The sequence below is a fragment of the Rousettus aegyptiacus genome, unplaced genomic scaffold (assembly GCF_014176215.1).
Source record: "Rousettus aegyptiacus isolate mRouAeg1 unplaced genomic scaffold, mRouAeg1.p scaffold_m13_p_14, whole genome shotgun sequence".
NCBI classification, from domain to species: domain Eukaryota; kingdom Metazoa; phylum Chordata; class Mammalia; order Chiroptera; family Pteropodidae; genus Rousettus; species Rousettus aegyptiacus.
Genome location: NW_023416289.1, coordinates 24,584,137 through 24,602,345, shown reverse-complemented (window position 1 = coordinate 24,602,345; position 18,209 = coordinate 24,584,137). Strand labels below are relative to the sequence as shown.

The following is an 18,209-nucleotide window of genomic DNA, read 5'->3' as shown; positions in this document are numbered from 1 at the left end:
ATCCAGATCTTCATGAGAACTACAAGAAGCCCTTGGATCCCCAATTCTGTACTTTCTTAATCAATTATCTGAAGCCCACATGCAATCCTTGACATTTGACTTGAATGTGTGTTTCAAGTATGTCACTTTCAAATCATCTTTCAAGACAGTCTCCTGAAATGCAACTTTCTACGCCCATCATTTTGATCATCATGGTAGTCACAAACTTCACGAGCACTGCCTTTCAGCGTTCCTGTAGGTCACTGGTGAAAAAAAATGCTGACGAGAGCAAAGTGGAAAGCAGAGCTCCATGACATACAGCCTCTCCCTGACACTGGTCTTGGCCACCTTTTCAATAAGGCGTTTTCCCAACCTGCTGGGTAAGCTGCATACATCTCTAAGTACTTTCTGCCCTGTCCTGAACTAAGAAAAAAAAGCAAGGCAATCATTTACTGAGGGCCCACATGGAAACACACATGGAGAACGGAGAGGAGATTGTAAGTAGTCACTGGGGCGGTGAGGTGGCTGCCATCCATTATCTTCCCTCCCTCTCGCCTGCTCTGGCATTTAACTCCCAGATGGCCCCCAGTAGGTCCTGATGTAGGTTCTGCCTGTCCTGGGGCACATCTGGCCACAGAGAGCCAGGCCTTGGGACAATCTCCCTGTAGAAATCAAGCCCTGAACAAGACCTGCTGACTCCGTGAGCAGAAGTGTGCTTCCATGCCTTGCTAGCTGCCACCAGTGCCTTCTACCTCTATTCAGACACCTAACAGGTATGGGAAAGATGTAGGTCTGAACCCTGCCCCAGGCCCCTACCAGCTGTGGAAGCTGGGCTCACCTTTCCCACATAAAATGGGAACAATGGTAATAATCAGCCTTATGAGGCTGTGGCAAGGGTAAAAAGGACCTGAGCTTAGCTGCAAGTTCCCGGCACAGAGAAGGTACTCCATAAATGCTAGTCCTTTCCCTTAGTGGCCCCAACTTGGAGACTCATGCTTGGCCTCTGAGACTGCCACACAGGCAACAAAGCGAGAGGACCTGCAGCTGTTACAGGGAGTGGGGAGGAGTGGCCCGCTTTGAGACCAGGAATGTAATTTTCCAGGGTTGTATTTCCATCCTCGGCCTGGCTGTGACGAGAGCCCCTCCAGAGGCATGAGAGGAATTCTGAGCGTTCCCTCGATCATCCCAAGATGGCACATGGCCTTAAACCCTACACAGGGCCAGCCTCTCATCCTCCACAGCTCTCCAACCTACAGTAAAAATAATAGCTCAGGACATGCACCGGTCATTCCAGCCATAACCTGCTGGCTCCGTGAGGTCATAGGCCTGTCATAGCTTGTTCTAAACTGAAAATCAGAAGGCGGGAGAGACAGGAGGCAGGGCGCATGGGGAAGCTGCCAGGCATGTTCCACACCCCGATCCCAAGCCACAGGGCAGGACACGGACTCTCCGGGGGCAGGGAGGACCTTTCTTGCAGATCTGGTCCCTGGTTCTTAAAAGTGGCCAGTAAAGGACTACTTTCTCTTATGTGCTAGAGGACTCTGGACCACCCTAGGCAGAACTACAACTAAGAAATAAGGCAAAAAACCATGTAACTGAAAGAGAGTGAGGGCTATATGGAAACTCGGTTAGGTTTTTGAATATCTGGTAAATTTACCTTTGGTGCCACCTTGAGAAGTTATTTTCAAGGCAGCATCCTGAGCCCCTGAAGTCTTGCTTCCCCCAGCCCCTCAGGTGAGCCCCTATTCTAAGAGCAAGCAGTTCTACATCCTTTTGGAAGCAGGCACAATGCTGTAAGGATCATGAGCAAAGTCAAGGGCCAACAGGGCAAGAATGCCACTTCGGCATTGCACGGAGAAAGGTATTCAACAACAGAGGGTGAAGGGGGAGAGGCCTTGACACAGTGGAACAAGGCTCCTCGGTTACACAGTCTGGGAGGCAGGAGATCTCTGCCTTCGTACCTCTGGGTAACAGACCAGCTCCGAGCCATGCCGGAGACGGAGGTGGCCACCCTAAATGAGCAACTGAGGCAGGACTTACCTTCCACTGCAGAGAATGGAACCACTGGTCTCGCAGGTAGCTGTTGGCAGCCTGAAAGACAAGAACAGGACAGCAAGGTCCGGTCACTGGCTTTAGCGTTTCAGAGCATTTTACAGGTCAGCACAAGAGCCCCAGCCTGTCTGGCCAATAGGGTCTGCTCTGTGACCCTAACAACCTTCTGAGGGATTTCCAAGCTGAACCCTTTGAGTACAAAACCAACACAGACGTGATAACCAGGGGGACTTTTCTGAAATAAGACCTCGCTGCCATCGTGTGCTTATTCTGCTAGGTAGGCGTGACCTCAGACACTGGTGTCTGCAAGTGCTGTAACTCACACTTATCTTGACCCTTTCAGGATCACAGGAGGGGCCCAGATGGACTGGAAGGAGGTATGGCGGCAGGATGATGATGGTGGGAGCTGTTTGAGCGCTTCCTTTGTACGAAGCGCTACTCCAGGTACCTAGCGGTTGTCATCAGCCCTCACAACAGCCCTATCGGGTGGGTGACACTATGCCTGTTTCACTGAAGGAAATACTGAGACCCTGAGATCTCACATCAACTAATTCAAACCCAGGTAGTCTAGTTCCCAAGACTGGGGGTTTAACCAATGCACTTCCTGCCAGCTGCAGAAAGTCATGGTAGAAAGCAGCCAGCCTTGAACTAGGGTGGACCCGAGTTAAAAATCACCAGGCAGAGAGCAAAACACACCATCCCAGTTCAGAGAGCTTGGGCAACTCAGCCTTAATTTTCTTATCTGTAAAATGGGGACGATGCCCCCGATTGCAGGAATGTCATGAGGGTTGGGAACGATTCCTATAAAGCATCTAGAAGCGTGCTGGGCACACAGTAGGTGGTCAAACAGAAATGCAGCCACTGTTATTGTTATCATCACCATCATCAAGTCCTCTCAAATATAGTGTGGACCGAGGAAGGCTCTGCAGACTCTGATGCATGCTGCTGCTGCTCTCACCCCCACTTCTAGCAGATTTGCTGATGCCAACAGCGGTATTTAAGGGACATTTAATGCACACCAGACACAACGCTAAGCCCTACACATGGATTGGCTCATTCAGTCCCTGCAGGGGAAGCTGGCACTGTCAACGGCTCATTTCTACGGCACAGAGGAGTAAACTGAGGCTTAGGAGGTTAAAAACCTTCCCGCAGGCTCACAGGCAGCAGGCATGAGGCCAGGACTTGAAGCCAGGAGGCCTCACACTGTGAACCACACTGTTAGGGCTGTCCAAGTTTTCCAATGACCACCCTCACGGGCAGAAAGGGGGGAAAAATGCGTCTGTTCCTGCTGGACCCCATAGCCCTCTGCTCCAAGTGATCCTGACTCTGCTGGTCAAGGGACTTCCACGAAGGCCAAAGCCTCCCTCTAAACACAAAAATCCACCCCACTCAGGCACACACAGACACGTGCATGCACAGGCGTATACAACTATGGGCCACTCTCAGTCGAGGAGCGCCAGGTCTCTCCACCTGTGCACCATGATCCCCACGGAAACATCAGCTATTCTGCCAGGGCAGAGTGTGGGGAAGTCTCTGGGCTTGAACAAACGAACCAGTTCAGCAGCCAGTGCAGCGAGGACTCAGGCTCAGAGACTCATTCCAAACCCTGAGCTGACTCACACCAGAACTCGGTGCCTGAGTGGGGAGTGGGCTGAGGGACACCCTCTACATGATGCAGGGACTCCTGTGGTGGCTGACTCTCCAAGCAACCTGGCTTCAAGTCTGGGCTCTCTGTGGTCTAACGGTGTGACCTGGAGCAAGTTCCCTTATGATACAAAGCCTATGACACCTGACTGGCAGACCAAAGGGGCGTCTGCCACAGGGACCAGCAGTATCCCAAAGGGTCTGTGGCTTGGTCACCTCCTGTCAAGTGCTGAGCCAGCTTTGTGGTCTTGTGACAATTCTTGTTCATTAGGATGACAAAATACATCCCATGTTCACGGAGAGCAGAACCAAGATCCCAACGATGAGATAATACATATAAAATGCTTACTTAGCGCAGAGCCCGGCACGTGCAAACACTCTGCAGACAGCAGTGATCAGTATCAGTGGCAGCCGCGGCCTGTGGTGTGCTAATAAGTGTGTGACAACAGGCCCTCCGGGATAAAAAATATCACTGCTCACGTGTGCTGACTTCTGTGCTGTGAATGATGCTACTTTGGCTGATTCTGTCCCTGGACCAGAGTTGGGGAGAGATGTACACGATCAGCTCTCAGGAGCCGGGACAAGCCAGTATGAGTGGCTTCAGCATGCTCTCGGTCCACCACGTCTCTGCTTTTTAACACACTGAGGTGGTCAGAGAAAGGGCAGGTGTGGTAGGCCGGATAAAGGACTCCCGAAGATTGTCCAAATCCTAGACCCCTGTGATATCTTAGGGTGCTAAGGGGCTTCGCAAATGTGATTAAGGATCTTGAGAATGGGGAGAGTATCTGGGTGAGCTAATGTGATCACAAGGGTCCTGAAAAGGGAGGCAGGAGGTCAGGGTCAGAGATGGAAGCAGAGGCCGGATGGTGATGCCATGAGCCGAGGGTTGCGGGCGGCCTCCAGGAGCTGGAATTGGCAAGGGGACAGGTTCTCGAGCTTCCAGAAGGAATCAGCCTTGGAGATACCTAGATTTTAGCCCAGCGGGGCCCATGTTGGACTTCTGGCCTCTAGAACTGAAGATAATAAATCTGTTTTGCTCTAACCACTAAATTTGTCATGATTTGTCACAGCGACAGTAGGAAATGAATCTGGGAGGTACTGCCAGGTTGGTTTAGGGCTAACGTGGGTTGTTCCATTGGTTCTGAGGGTCCACAGTGGGCCTGGGCAGTGCCCAGAAGGTGTCACTGGATGGACTGAATGACCAAGTGCAGACAAAAAAGGAAGAGGAGAGAGAGAAGGAAAAGGGACCCTCATTTCTCCCTCTTCAGGGCCACTGGCCCCACCATGCTGCTCTATAAATACGTGACTGTGTGTGACCACCACAGTCTCCCCAGGGCCTGGGGCATCAGCAAAACGTGTTGAATGAGTGAGTGGACTGCAAGCTCCTGGAGGGCAGGGTCTTATTCCCAAATCCCCAGCACCGATCAGCAGTACCTGGTAGCATCAGGGCGGGCTGCACACAAACAGCCCAACAGACAGAGCACTGTGTAGGCGGTGTTTAGTGGTAGATGCTCACTCCCTTCCTCCACCTCAGCAACCGAATCTAACAGAGGCCTGTCTCCCCTATAACGAGGCCAGCCCTTCCCACTTTAAGGGTACCTCCCATGTAGGATCTTTAAGGGGGCTTCCCAACCCCTCCGCTGGCCGTATGTGAGCAGAGGACCCAGGCAGGGTCAATCAAGACTTGGGTCTTGAGCAAAATGATGTCAAGATGAGAGGTTTGAGAATTCTTTATGAAGTAGGGGCTGGGACATGGTCTCCCAACTGCCTCTGCTCCAATCCATTTCCTAATAAGCCTGTTCTTCAGGCTCTCAACAATCTTTCTAGTATATTCCTTTCCTGCTTGAGATAGCTCGTGCCCACTTCAGCTGCTTGCATCAAAGAGTCCCGATGGATCTGTATGGACCCTCTGGACCTTTCTTCCTTCTCAAAAGTCTATGTTCCCATGCATTTTCCCTGCAGCTGTCTCTCCAGAAGGAGCCAACCAGCTCCCAGAGCAGCGGCTGCTTCTGGTTACGCCACAACCCCTCCTGGCATCCCCCAGGTCACACACCAGGTGATTTCTAGCCCTGATCAACAGATTTTCTCCTGCCCTTATGCCCAGCTGGGTCCTGCATTTCACAGAGGCACCCACTGTCTAGAAGGAGCAGAAAGTTTCTTCAGTGACACTGACCACCACCTCACCTGTCTCTGTCACCTCCCCTTTCATCCTAACCTGAGTTTTCCAAGTCTTTCCTCACAAGGCAGATTGAGAACCCTGTTCTCCAGACACATGCAGCTTCCTGGCCAGTTCAACCCCCCCCACCCCGCCCCGCCCCCGTGACTGTCTCAACCCTAGGAGGTCAGCGTGGCATCTGGAAAAAAGGCAGGTTTAGGTTTGGATTCAGCAGAGCAGATCATGGATCCCAGCTGAACACACCTGTGTGGCTTTAGACTGCCTCATCTGTATGTAACACAGGTGCAAGAAGCCTGCTCTCTGTGCAGGGGTTCACTGAGATCTTGCAGGTCAGTAATAACAGCCTGATGTTACTGAACAGGCAACTGCCTTAAACACATCACTAAGAAGTGAGGACGTGCATACTCCCATCTCACAGATGAGGAAACTGAGGTTCAGAGTAGGCTATAGGGCCCTATTGCCCAGCCAGGAGTCTGAGCCAGCCCCTGACCACACCACCGCCCTCACTGCCCACTGCTCCCCATCTGGCATGTGCTCACCCTTCTCAGCTTTCAAAACCCCTTGCCTTCCCAGATGCCTCGGCGAGGACTGCCCTTCCTCCTCCACTTCCCTGCACCTATTCCTGACACTTGTAGAGGCCTTACGCCAACCCTGCTATTTATCGACTCCACCCATCGGATTGGGAAAGGAGGCTGGATACAGTAGGTTTAACTGCAACCTCCCCAGTGAGGCCAGTTAAAAACGTCATTGAATGAATTAATTACAGATAAAGCAAAGCACAAAGATGCTTTGTCAAGGAAGAGTCAAACTGCCCGGCTCTCCTCTGCTCCCTCCCAGGCAACAGGAAATGTCTCCCACCCAATGGGGACTCATTATTCTCCAGCCTGAATAGGAAGAGAGGCGGCCACATTCCCCCTCCTGCCCTCTAGGCTGGCTGCACTTTGGAGGAAGACAAAGGCCTCAGCTGCACTTGTCCATTATAACAAATGAGGCTCTTTGAATCAGAGGCTCAAAGGGATTTCAAGGGTCACCCAGTCCAGGGGTTCTAAGCTTTGGGGGGCTTTATGAGAACCTGAAACAAGCTATGGACTCACACCCAAGTAAAGCACATATTTGTACACCACACGCATATGCAGATGCACATAGCACTGGGCAGGCAGTTTGATTATATCATCGACCACAGGTCAAGAACCTGACTCTAACCCAACCTGTCCTCTCCTGCCATGTTTCTGACGAGGAAACTAAAGCCTAGACTTGCTGTGGTCTCATCGGTGTCCTTCCCCAGTGTTCCCAGCTCCCTTCTGGCACGTGGTAGCTACACACAGCCAGGTGACTTGCTTTGGCCAGTGAACCCTGAGCGGATATGACCTGTGTCACTTCCGGTGGAAGCCTTCAGGAGGCAGTACACTATTCAGTAGATCCTCTTCCTCTTTCCCTGGTAACCAGGAACGTTCCAGATGATGCATGTTCCACCAGCTGAGCTCTCAGCTGACCCGCCAGGGACACTCAGCTGAGGGAGAAATAGTCCTTTGCTGTTTTGAGCCACTTAGAATTTGGGGCTACTTGTCACTGTAGCATAACCTAGCATAGTCTGACTTCCCTGGATGAACATATGGATGGATGGATGGATGGATGGATGGATGGATGGATGGATGAGTGGGTAGGTAGATAAATGGATAGGAGGGTGGATGGATAGATGGATGGGCACATGGATAAATAGGTAGATGGGTGGATGGGTAGATAAATGGAAGGGTAGATGGATGGACAGACAGATGGATAAACACATCGGTGGGTAAACAGATGAATAAAGCATCACTATATCCCTTCTGCTCATTGAAGAAAATGTCATGTGTAGCAGAACTTCAAAAGAACTATACAGCCTTTATAGCTTCGCTTCTCCAAATTGTATTTGACTACACTAGAAATAATCATGGCAGTCTTTTCCTGAATACCTACTATGTACCCAGCACAGTGCTAAGTATTTAACATGTAATATCATTGGTTCTCAAAACATCCAGGGAGGCAGGTATCATGGCTCCAGTTCACAGATAAATCAGAAGTCCAGAGAGGTTACTGCTACTGCCCAAAATTACACAGGTAGAGAATGACAGAACTGGGCTGGGCCTCAGGTCTGTCTGACCCCACAGCCTGCTCTCTCTGCTGCCCACCCGAACATGAGCCAACATGCTGGGCTCCACTGGGCTCCAGGAATTGGGCTGGGAAATCTGAAAGCATTATACTGACGGAGGGGGAAGAGGAAGGACTCTGTGCCAGTTTCCGTCACCAGGAGGCTCCACCCCACAAACATGAAGGTGGGCCAGACTCTCCTCCAGAGGAGGCGGAGGTGGCTTGTGGCACACAGGCATCCTCACAGCCACTTCCACTCTTGCCAGTGGAGTCAGAAAGGCTGCAACAAGGGTAGGCCATGAACTGCTCCTTCCTTCAGCTTGTCTAGTTTCAAAGAAGGACAGAGGCTGCCGGGGGAAGTCCGGAATCCCTGTGCAGACATCTCTAAGTGCCGTCCGAGGAAAAGAGAGGAGACTGGGCTGTGCCTGGCCAGAGGTGGGAGGGTGGGGGGCAAGTTTCTGGACAGACTTCCCATACACCTTATGGGTGGCTGAGCAGGAATGACCTGGTCCCCTGGGTCACAGGGCACAGCTCAGAGTCCTGAGGGTCACTCAGAGGAGACGAGATTCGAGCATGGGAAAGAGGCCCTGGAAGAGGCAGGCCTGCTCAGGCCGGCGCCAACTTCTCTTAGTGATAAATCTTTCGAATACTGAAAGGGCCTCGTTCCAGGCAAATTCTGCTTAATTTCCTCTTCGAAAGTTGCCAAGTTCTCTCTCATTGTTGTATTGTCTTGAGAGGTGAGAAAAACAGCCAAGGGTACAGTGGGGGTGACTGTTCCCAAGTTCTCCTTCCCCGGCCCGACTTCTTAGGGAAAAAACAGCACGTGCTCTTTAGACCGGAAAGGTCCTTCTCTCCAGCTTCCAGTAAGGAGAGAACCCACCCTGTGCCTGCCGCGGCCGCCAGTGTTTGGGGTAAACAGTTGCCCGGCCTCCTGGGGGACTTTTGGGAACGTCACTGAGAAGAGGTGGTCTTGGAAACCACTCCAGAAGGAAGGAAGCAACTGCTCTCGGGGAAGGAGGCTCTCCTCGGTCTGGTGCCTCCCGCAGACTTGTTTTAGAAGCTCCACTTCTCACTGTGAGGCAGAAATCCCCAGAAGATGATCTTCCTCCACATGGCTCTTTAACGCCCACCACCCTGGGGGGAGGACGGAGGTGCCCAAGATGCTTTCACAGCACCATTTATGTGCTTATGCAGTTCCCTCCTCACAATGAAACACCAGCAGAAAGGGCATTAAGGGAGGAAAGAAGATAAATAGGTCCTTTCTGCACCCAGGGATTCTAATAACATGGCATTAAGGAGTTCAGGCTGAAAATCACAAGGCATCCAGAAACACACCGCTTGGACCCAGGCTGGAAGGCTGGTGCTTTTGTCTGGCAACTGGACCTGCTGGCAGATTGCTGGGTGTCACCGAGTTGGGGAGACAGCATGCTTGCCTAAGAGGGTCTCTTAACCTTCCTTGAACTCAGATAGATCAGCTCCCCAAGGTTTGAGTGAGGCACCAATTCAAATTCCAACAAAGCAGCTTTGTAAAAAGGTCCCTGGGAGAGGGACAGAGAGACATGGAGAGAATCGAGGGAGGAGAAGAGAGAGAGAGCTAAGCCAAGACACGCAGAGAGAAGGGCCAGGGTGGGGAGAGGGGCCTGGGGGAAGACACCAGAGAAAAAGAAATTGCAAGAGAAGCAGGGAGTGAGAGACAAAGAGAGAGAGGGGGGGGGGTGGGGGGAGAGAGAGCAAGAGAAAGAGGGTAGAGAAGAGGAGAAAGGAAGGGAGGGGAGACATGGAGAAAAAGTGTCAGAGAGAGACAGAGGAAAACAGATGCCATGGATACTGAGAACCTTCGAATGTGAGGGGAAGGGAGAGGGGGCTGAGCTGGGAGGAGGAGAGAGAAGGGGAGGGGAGAGAAGAGGGACCAGGGAGGTTTCATCGCCCCCATGTAGAAACAGCTGTGCTGCACCCAGCGGGATGGGACCCTGCTCAGGGATGCGGAGATGCTGGACCTCCGCACACCCACCTGCATTCTGAGGCTATCGCCCCTGGGAGGGGCCGTCCGGTGTATGGAGCATGGATCAAAATGGAAAGTTCTAGGGTCTGGCTCATCCAACAGAACTGTTGGTGATGATGGAAATGTTCTTGATCTGGGCTGTCCAACACAATAGCCACTAACAATATGTGGCTACTGAGCACTCGAAATGTGGCCAGTGGAACAAGGAACTGCATTCTTGAGTTAATAAAATTAAATTTAAGTGCAAACAACCCTGTGTGGCTAGTGCCTATTGCAGGGGCGGCACCACTCAACCAGCACTCAGACGAAGCTCGTCAAGTCCACCTTGCCCCTGAGCGCCCCGCGGCTGCTTCTCGGGCCTCCCTCCCATCTGGAACAGGGAAAATTGCTCTGTCATGCCATGGCTCTTGGTCTTGTCATGTGAATGGGGACAAGCCCAAAGCAAAAGAACCCGCAGTCTTCCACAACGACATGTGAGGAGTGCCCTGCCCTGCACTTCGGGCCACCGCCCTTGGGCTCCGGGTGCTCCCGGCCACTCCGTAACCACATGGACCCCTCAGCCTGGAGTGGAGCTCATCTTTAAGGTGAACTGAAACCCACTTATGTAACAAGATGGCCACACACCATGACCCATTAATTGCGGGAGGGAGGGCAGGAGAGTGACTAGCAGGAAGCGAGGTAGAAGCTGAAGGAAATGGCAGCAAGAGAGAAACAGCGGTGGGCACGGGCTCCGCTGGGTGATGGAGTCCAGGCCACCTCTGCTTCCTCTGCCCCAGCTGAGTCCAGCCCTGGATCCCAAGAGCTGGTGCCACCTTCTCCTCCTCCCACTCTCCTGCTCCAGCCTCTGGCCCTGGGCTGTGAGGCTGCCGTCCACTGGAGCAGGGGGGCAGTGAACAAGGCGGATGCTGGAGCAGCCGCAGGCCCATCTGTCTGTCAGCACAGCAGGAGACGCTCTGACGTGCGGCCACTGCTGGGTGCAGCCCCAGCCAGGCGAGTCATCACGGCCGGCCTGCAGCCACGGCCTGGGTTAAAGGGACATCCCAGGCGCTGCCCAGTGACACACACCTCTCCAAGCCTCACTGCCCCTTTGTCCCCAGGATGAGTGACACTCAGAGTACTTACTTCCTTGAAGGGACCACTGCCCTCTCAGCTCTGAAAGCAACGAGGTCCCGTGCTGCCCCTACTGGCAGGGTGGAGACCACTATACTTAGAGAGATGGGGGCTCGGGGCCTCCTTTCTCTAGCTGGACTATTTCAAGGGTTTCTCTCTCTCCTGCTTCCCTCTGGGACTCACACAACCAGCCTTTTTTGCCCTGCAACCAGACTGATCCCTCTATTGTCCCCCTTACCCTGTAGGAGCTCTTAATGGCTCCCTATTGCTCTCGCAATACAGCCACTGGGTCTTCACTCAGCTAACGAGACCTGTATGATCTAAGTGTGACCCAATAGCTCTGAATGCATCCACAGGGCCCTGAACCCACCTCCCTTCTCCTGCAGGGCAGCAAACTGCCCCTCCCCTCCAAACATGCTTCATTCCCGGGTTCACTCTGCCCAGAGTGCGTGCCCGCCATCTTGGCACACTCCCTTTGTGTCCAGTTTTAATGTCACCATCCCTGGCACCCTGGGCCAAGTGAGTCACTCCCTACTTTGGGCTCCTAGTCTTCCGGGACATGCCTCAATTTTAGTAATTATCTCTATAGTCCTTTGTTTTTGGCTCTTCTCCCCAAAGGGCCCAGCGGCTCTTCAAGGATGGGGCCAAAGGGCTTATTCGCCTTCCTCCCCCCAGAGCAGGGGACAGGCCGGCTCAGAGTTCTGTGACTCAGACGGGATTTTCTCAGCACCCATCTTCTCTCAGTTTTCCCTGGAATCCCGCCAGCACCTCCCTCGCCTTCCACTGCTGCTCCACCCCCAGCCCAAGGTGGCCAGAGCCGACCACCTCTTTCATAGACTCGATAGATAGGCAGGCACGGTTTCGGTGTCCTCCAAGAGATGACAGGAAAGAGTGGGACTTTTCTAAAGAATGTTTGGCTGTTACACTGATCTTGTCAGACCTCTGAGCATTTCTCACAGGCCGAACTGCATGCCTCTTGGCTCCAATGTTGTTACACAACCCAGTGGCCACTTAAGAAATGGGTTTTAGACAGCGTCTTTGGGCTCAGAGCAGGTCTCTCCCTGGAGTAACAGCGTTAGAAAGAAAATGGCCCTAAAAGAAAGGCTAAGGCAGACTGTTCTCCCAATGACAAGAGAGTTCATTTTCTCTGAATGAGGGGTTTCCACCTTGGGGTGCCTGTGGAAAATTGGGGTGACTCTCCCTGAAATGGTCTAGAACATATCACATATATGTACTGCAGCAGCGAGTTATTTTTTCTGCCATAATTCCTTTCTTGGTAAACCCACCTCTTTTGGCCCACGAGGTGCAGACAGGGCTATTGGGGTACACAGCCGTCTGTGGAAAGGATGAACACATAATCCAAGGCAGTGCATTCCCTGGGGTGCATGGGGCTGGTGCAGAGCCAGCAAGAATCTTCCATGAGATTTTATAGAAAGATAATGGGGAAAAAATGGGCTCTTATATTTTTAAGGATTATAAGTTCCAAGAATGGAGCTTGAGAATGGCAGAAGTCCATCTCCGCCACCACATGGAGAGACCCTGCCTGACAATAAAGCCAACACCGAGAAGCAGAGCCAGCAGATGGGGCAGTGGGGGGCGGGGAGGCACGCTGGAGGGAGATATACTGAGTGTTAATGTTATCATCTGACTCCTGGACCCATCAATGCCTGAAGTCCCCGTACACTTCCCAGGTCCTTTAACACAGTAACAGCATCAAATTCTCTTTTTGCTTCAGATAGTCTGAATACTGTTTGCATCATTTCTAACCAACAGTCCTGAGCAATATACACAAAACACATACTTTTCCAAGGACATAGCTCCTAGCACCATCAGAGTCTCAAAAGACTTAAATCTGCGAAAAGAAGCCTCCTCACTCGAAGCAGATCAAAAGATGACATCTGTTGCTTACTTGCTTTTTAAGGCCTAACAACGTGCCGGTGTGCCTCAGTTTCCTCACCCGTAAAATGGAGATCAAAAACCTATTTCTCGGGTTTGTTAAAAGAAATAAACACACAATGTGTAAATATCCTAGACTGTGGCAAGCACGCAGTAGGTGCTCAATCGTGTTTACTTCCTCTTCCTTTCCTGCAGTGAGCCCCGGGTCATACTTTTCTTGTACTTGGAGAAAAAAACACCCTAAGTTAAACAACCTTTCGTCCTGATAGCTGCCGCCTCCCACCAACAGAAGAGAGGAGAGTGAGTGAGTGAGTGGGGCTGGGAGAAGAAACTGCTTGTTCATGTTTATTTCTCCTACCTGCAGTAAAACAGTTCCCCCAGGAATTGTGAGCTGTAAACAGTACTTCGGGGCATTCTCCCAGGACAGCAGCTGAACATCTTCAATAGCGCTGTAGGAGACTGAGTTTTCCATGTACCCAGTTGGCTGTAGCAAAAAGAAGAAAAAGAAAAGACATGCATTGGTTACAGGATCAGGCACAACATCCGCACCTCAGAAGAAGGTTCTGGAAAACATCCCCACTGTGGCAGCAAGCAAACCTAGCTGGTACAGACAGATACCTGGCAACCCTAGGGACTGAAAGAACTCCATCTTTCCAAGGTGGCAGCGCCCAGCTGCAGGGGGGGAGCTGTGGTGGAAACGCACCCGCGTATTTAGTCGTACAGCTGGGATGAGGCTGGGGCACCTTGAGGGTAAGGCCTGTGTACTGTCCCTCTAGGCATCAGCAGGGCCCGGTGCAAGCAGAGCCTGGATCCCTCCACCCCTCACTGTGTCCAGGCCGCCATCCTCTCCCGCCCAGAAAGCAGCCACGTCCCCTCCCCCAGTGCCATCTCCCTGCCTCGTTAGCCTCCCCAGGATACCCGTTCTCAACTCAACACCCTGGGCTATGTTACAGGTTGGCACATTCGATGCCCCTACTGCCCTGCTCTGCATCCTTCAACAGCTCTGAGAGGCCTGACCGCAAACTCGATGTTTCCATCCACCATGCGCAGGCCCCGCCCCGAGCCTCCTCCCTGTTCCCAGCTCCCACGCACAGGCCTGCTGACAGCACCACTCTCACCCTGCTCCTGGTCGCGGAAAGGCCGTAGCCCCACCCTAGACATCTCCTCTTCCACTCCCCAGGTTTCAGCTCAACAGGACTTCTAGGGGTAGCCTGTGACCCTACGGATCCCATAACCCCCTCAGCTGCATTGCCGCTTGAGCCCTCCATGCTCAACACACCCGGGTTAATTACTGTGAACTTATATCATCTATTATCTATTTAATGTCTGCCTCCTGGCCAGGCTGCACCTCCACGAGGTCAGGCCCACGTCTGTCTTGGTCCCTGCTCTCTTTCCCCGGCACCTGGCACGTGGCAAGGGCTCAACAATTTGTGCTAAAAGAAAGAATGACAAAGGCCATCATCATCGGTCAGTGCGGGGCTGAGAGTGGGGCAAGAGAAATTCATAGCCGCTCACTGCCCTCTGAGTGAGTTCTGCTGTCACAAGAGACTCCAGGGACCAGGGGATGCACTGACCATCAGGTATCGGCAGTGCCCATGTCGCCCTGGCCCAGGAGCCAGACTTCGGCAGGATCAGGGGCAAGAACAGCACAGCTAAGAAAAACGGCTAACATTTCCCAATCCTTGAGAGGCGCCAAGCACTCCCCAGGCACGTGGCAAGTGCCATTTCCTTTAATCCTCACAACCGGCCCATGGGGCAGGTGCTGGGCCATTCCCATCGCACAGATGAGGAAGCTGAGGCTCAGGAGGTCGCTTGACTTGGCCAAAGCCACCCAGCTGCGAAGGGGTGTGGCTGGCGTTGAACTCAGCTGCTGCCTGGGGAATCAGCAACCTCACCAACACGCTGTGCTGCAACCAGGAGGCAGCTGCTCTCAATACTCTGCAATTTAAAATCCATGGTCCAACAAGTTAAGTTTACCAGAAGGATTCAGGACCTCCATAAGGTTTATAAATTTCAATTTGCCTGCCAAAGTTGAGATATGGTGGTGGGAGAAGAGGAAAAGGTCGAGGGCTTATTAAGCTGCCTCAAATCTCTCTGATACGGTCAGTCACCAGACTCTGGACATAAGAATGATTCATCAACTGAGCTGTTTATTCATTTGTTCACTCATTCATTCATTCGTTCATTCATCTGACAGATATTTATTGAGTACCTACTAGGTTCCAGGATCCATGCTGGGTGCTGGGGATATAGCAATAAATGAGACAGGAGCTTGGCATAGCAGAGACCAACAAAATACCCAATAAACTATTGGAGAGCAACAGTGCTGCACCAAGATTCAAAACGGTGTGGTGACAGGTGGCTGGGAGCTAAAGTGCTGTGGAAAAATGGAGGCAATGTGCATCCCAGAGCTCATGGCCAGTGCAAAGGACCAGGGGCAGGCACAAGCTGGGAGTGTACAAGGAGGACTCACAGGCCAAAGGGAGGGAGGGCTGGGGTAAGGAATACCCAGGAGAGATGATTAGGCCACGCCAGGAGGGACTTGGACGCACAGCTGGGGGTCTGAGAATTACCCCCTGGGGTGGAGTGTGCAGAGACTTTAGGCAATTTTCATAGCCGCTGGGACTGCTGCAGGAAGAGCAGACTCAGGAAGAGTGGGCGGAAGCAGGGAGGGAACAGCCTGGAGGCCGCAGCAAGGTCCAGAGGCACCGCCAGGCAGCTCGGACCCGGCTGGGTGGGGCGGCGGCCAAGCTCACCCGGCCCTTCTCACCAGCACGTGGCCCACCCTGGGGTAACAACCCAGAGGCCGCCTGATGATCAAGACGGTTATATTGGCGTCCCACAAAGGCAAACGTGGGGCTCTCCTTCACCCTCTGCCCTGTTCCAGCATCCCCTGCACCATTATGTTCTCAATGCTCTGCAACAAATGACTCAGCACCAACGGCACATCTTGTCCTGAGAGTACCAATGAAACCGGGGGTTTGGGGGGTTTGTTACATGTTCATTTTCCAAACCCACATTCAAATATTTATTGTGTTTGGGGCTGTCTGTCTCCAGCCAGTGTTTCAGCACCAGGAGAGCAGGAATTTTCACCTGTTCTGTTCCAAGTGTCTAAACAATGCCTGACACTGAGGAGGTGATTATATTCTTAATAAATGAAGGAACATTTTCCTAAATTAAAAAGTGTTCATCTGCATATTACTTATAATCGCTATGTATAACTCACTTTTGGAAAGATGCTTTTTTGGTCATTATTTTTAAAATTAAACTTAAAAACAAAAAATACATTTTTAAAAAATCTCCTTTAGGAGGCAATGGCAGCTGGGTGCCCAGAAACACTGAAGGCCTTTCCTTCATGGCCCACATCCAGCTCTCTCCCCTTGTCCAGGTCCTGTTGGCCCCCAAACTCCAGCCTACTGACCCCTAGAGAGGCACAGAGGCCAGAGGACATGGGCTATGACGCGACTGCCAGTTCATCTGGAAAATAGTTGAACCCGACCAAATGACACAGAAATATGAAAATCTATTCTGAAAATCCCAATAAGGGTATAGCGTGACCACACCAGGCTGGGCTTGATTATCCAAACCAAGCAAATGGCCAGACTCATTTCTTCAGAATCACACCTTGGACACACAAGCAAAAGGCCTCGGGACTTCTGCTTCCCACCACAGCCTCCTCAGAGACACTAAGACAGGGTGAGACAGTAAGACAGGGGCTGCACCAAGCCCACGGCAATGCACCAGACAACCACCAGTGACACGTGTGACTTGGCATGAGGGAGGGCTCACTAACTGCCTGGGCTGCCTTTCTCACGACCCTGCGTTAGCTGTCTCAATGTGGCCTTGATTAGAAGTTGCAACACAGGCTCTGGGGGGAAAGGTTGATATAAATAAATACATACTGTTTTTTAATAGCAGATATACTGCTTACCCACTGTTTGAAGCTGTACTGGCTGGCTAAAAGCAAAACTTGTAGAATCAGCCAGACCTGTGTTTGATCCACTTACTGTGTGTCTTTAGGCAAGTTACCACACCCTTCTTATGGTAAAATAAGAATTTAATAGATAGAATTATCAGGAGCCTTAACGGGAATCCAATTTGTTAAGGGTTTAGCAGAGCATCTGGAACATGCTGAAAAGCTCAATAAAATGAAATATTGTGAGAAAGACTGAACTTTATCTCTGGGGTCTTCCTCCCTTAAACTCATAATTCTGGTCTAATCCTGAGAAAAACACCAGCCAAACCCCAACTGAGGGACGTTCCTCAAAATACGTGACCAGTGCTCATCAAAAACAAGGAAAGTCTGAGCAACTATCCCAGCCAAGGGAAGTCTACAGAGACACTATGACTGAATGTACTGTGCGATCCTAGATGGGATCTTGAGACAGAAAAAGGATATTAGGTAAAAAATAAAGAAACCGAATAAAGTACAAACATTTATAATAACAACATTGGTTCATTAGCCGTGAAAAAACGTATCATTATATTGTAAAGTGTTCATGGGGGAAATGGGGTGAGGGGTGTAAGGGAACTCTCTGTACCACCTTTGTAACTTTTCTGTACACCTCAAACTGTTCTAAAATAGAATGTTTATTAAGAAAAATTAACTGCTGCCACTCCCACTATTGTTGTTACTATTATCATCGTCATCATCTTCATCGACAAAGCCAAGACGGTCCATGAGGCTTGCCAGGGAAACGGGACAGATCAGGATCAGACGCCCCAGAACGCTGCTCTTTGGATGGAGGCATAAACTACTGCTGACCAAGGACCTCCCCCTCTTCATCCGAGGTACTTTCACACTCTTGGGAGGATTTTACAGATAACTGATAATTCCTTGGTCATCTGAACATGATGATCAGAACCAAGGTAGAGGAGATTCCTGCATGGGGTAAAGGCTGAGGTAGATTAAAAAAAAAAAATTAAATTCACCTCCACTTGAGGAAAGCTAGAAAATTCAGCTCCAAGGGGTACATTTAAGAGAACAATAAGCAGATTAAAAGTTATTTCTACATGTAAAAGCAATACAAGACTTATTGTGATTCCGTTTATGTGACATCCCAGAATTAGCAAAACTCTAGGGATAGGAATGAGACCAGCAGTAGCCAGCAGCTGAGACAGGAGGAGAGGAGATGGGTTACCCAGGGCACGTGAGAATGTTCTGGGTGATGGCAATATTCTATATCTCAATTGTAGTGATGGCTACTGGACTGTATATGTTTA

The 18,209-nt window shown here is 51.3% G+C and overlaps 1 protein-coding gene across 1 annotated transcript in view; it reads right to left on the bottom strand.

The window, feature by feature from the left end:
• Positions 1-18,209, bottom strand: part of LOC107521320 (c-Maf inducing protein) — a 230,503-nt gene that overhangs the window by 75,502 nt on the left and 136,792 nt on the right. Inside the window, exons 2-3 of the mRNA XM_016165886.2 lie at positions 13,345-13,470; positions 2,020-2,070 (exon numbers count right to left, since the gene is read on the bottom strand). Coding sequence (XP_016021372.2) covers positions 2,020-2,070; positions 13,345-13,470 — 177 coding nt within the window. The remainder of the gene's footprint in view (positions 1-2,019; positions 2,071-13,344; positions 13,471-18,209) is intronic.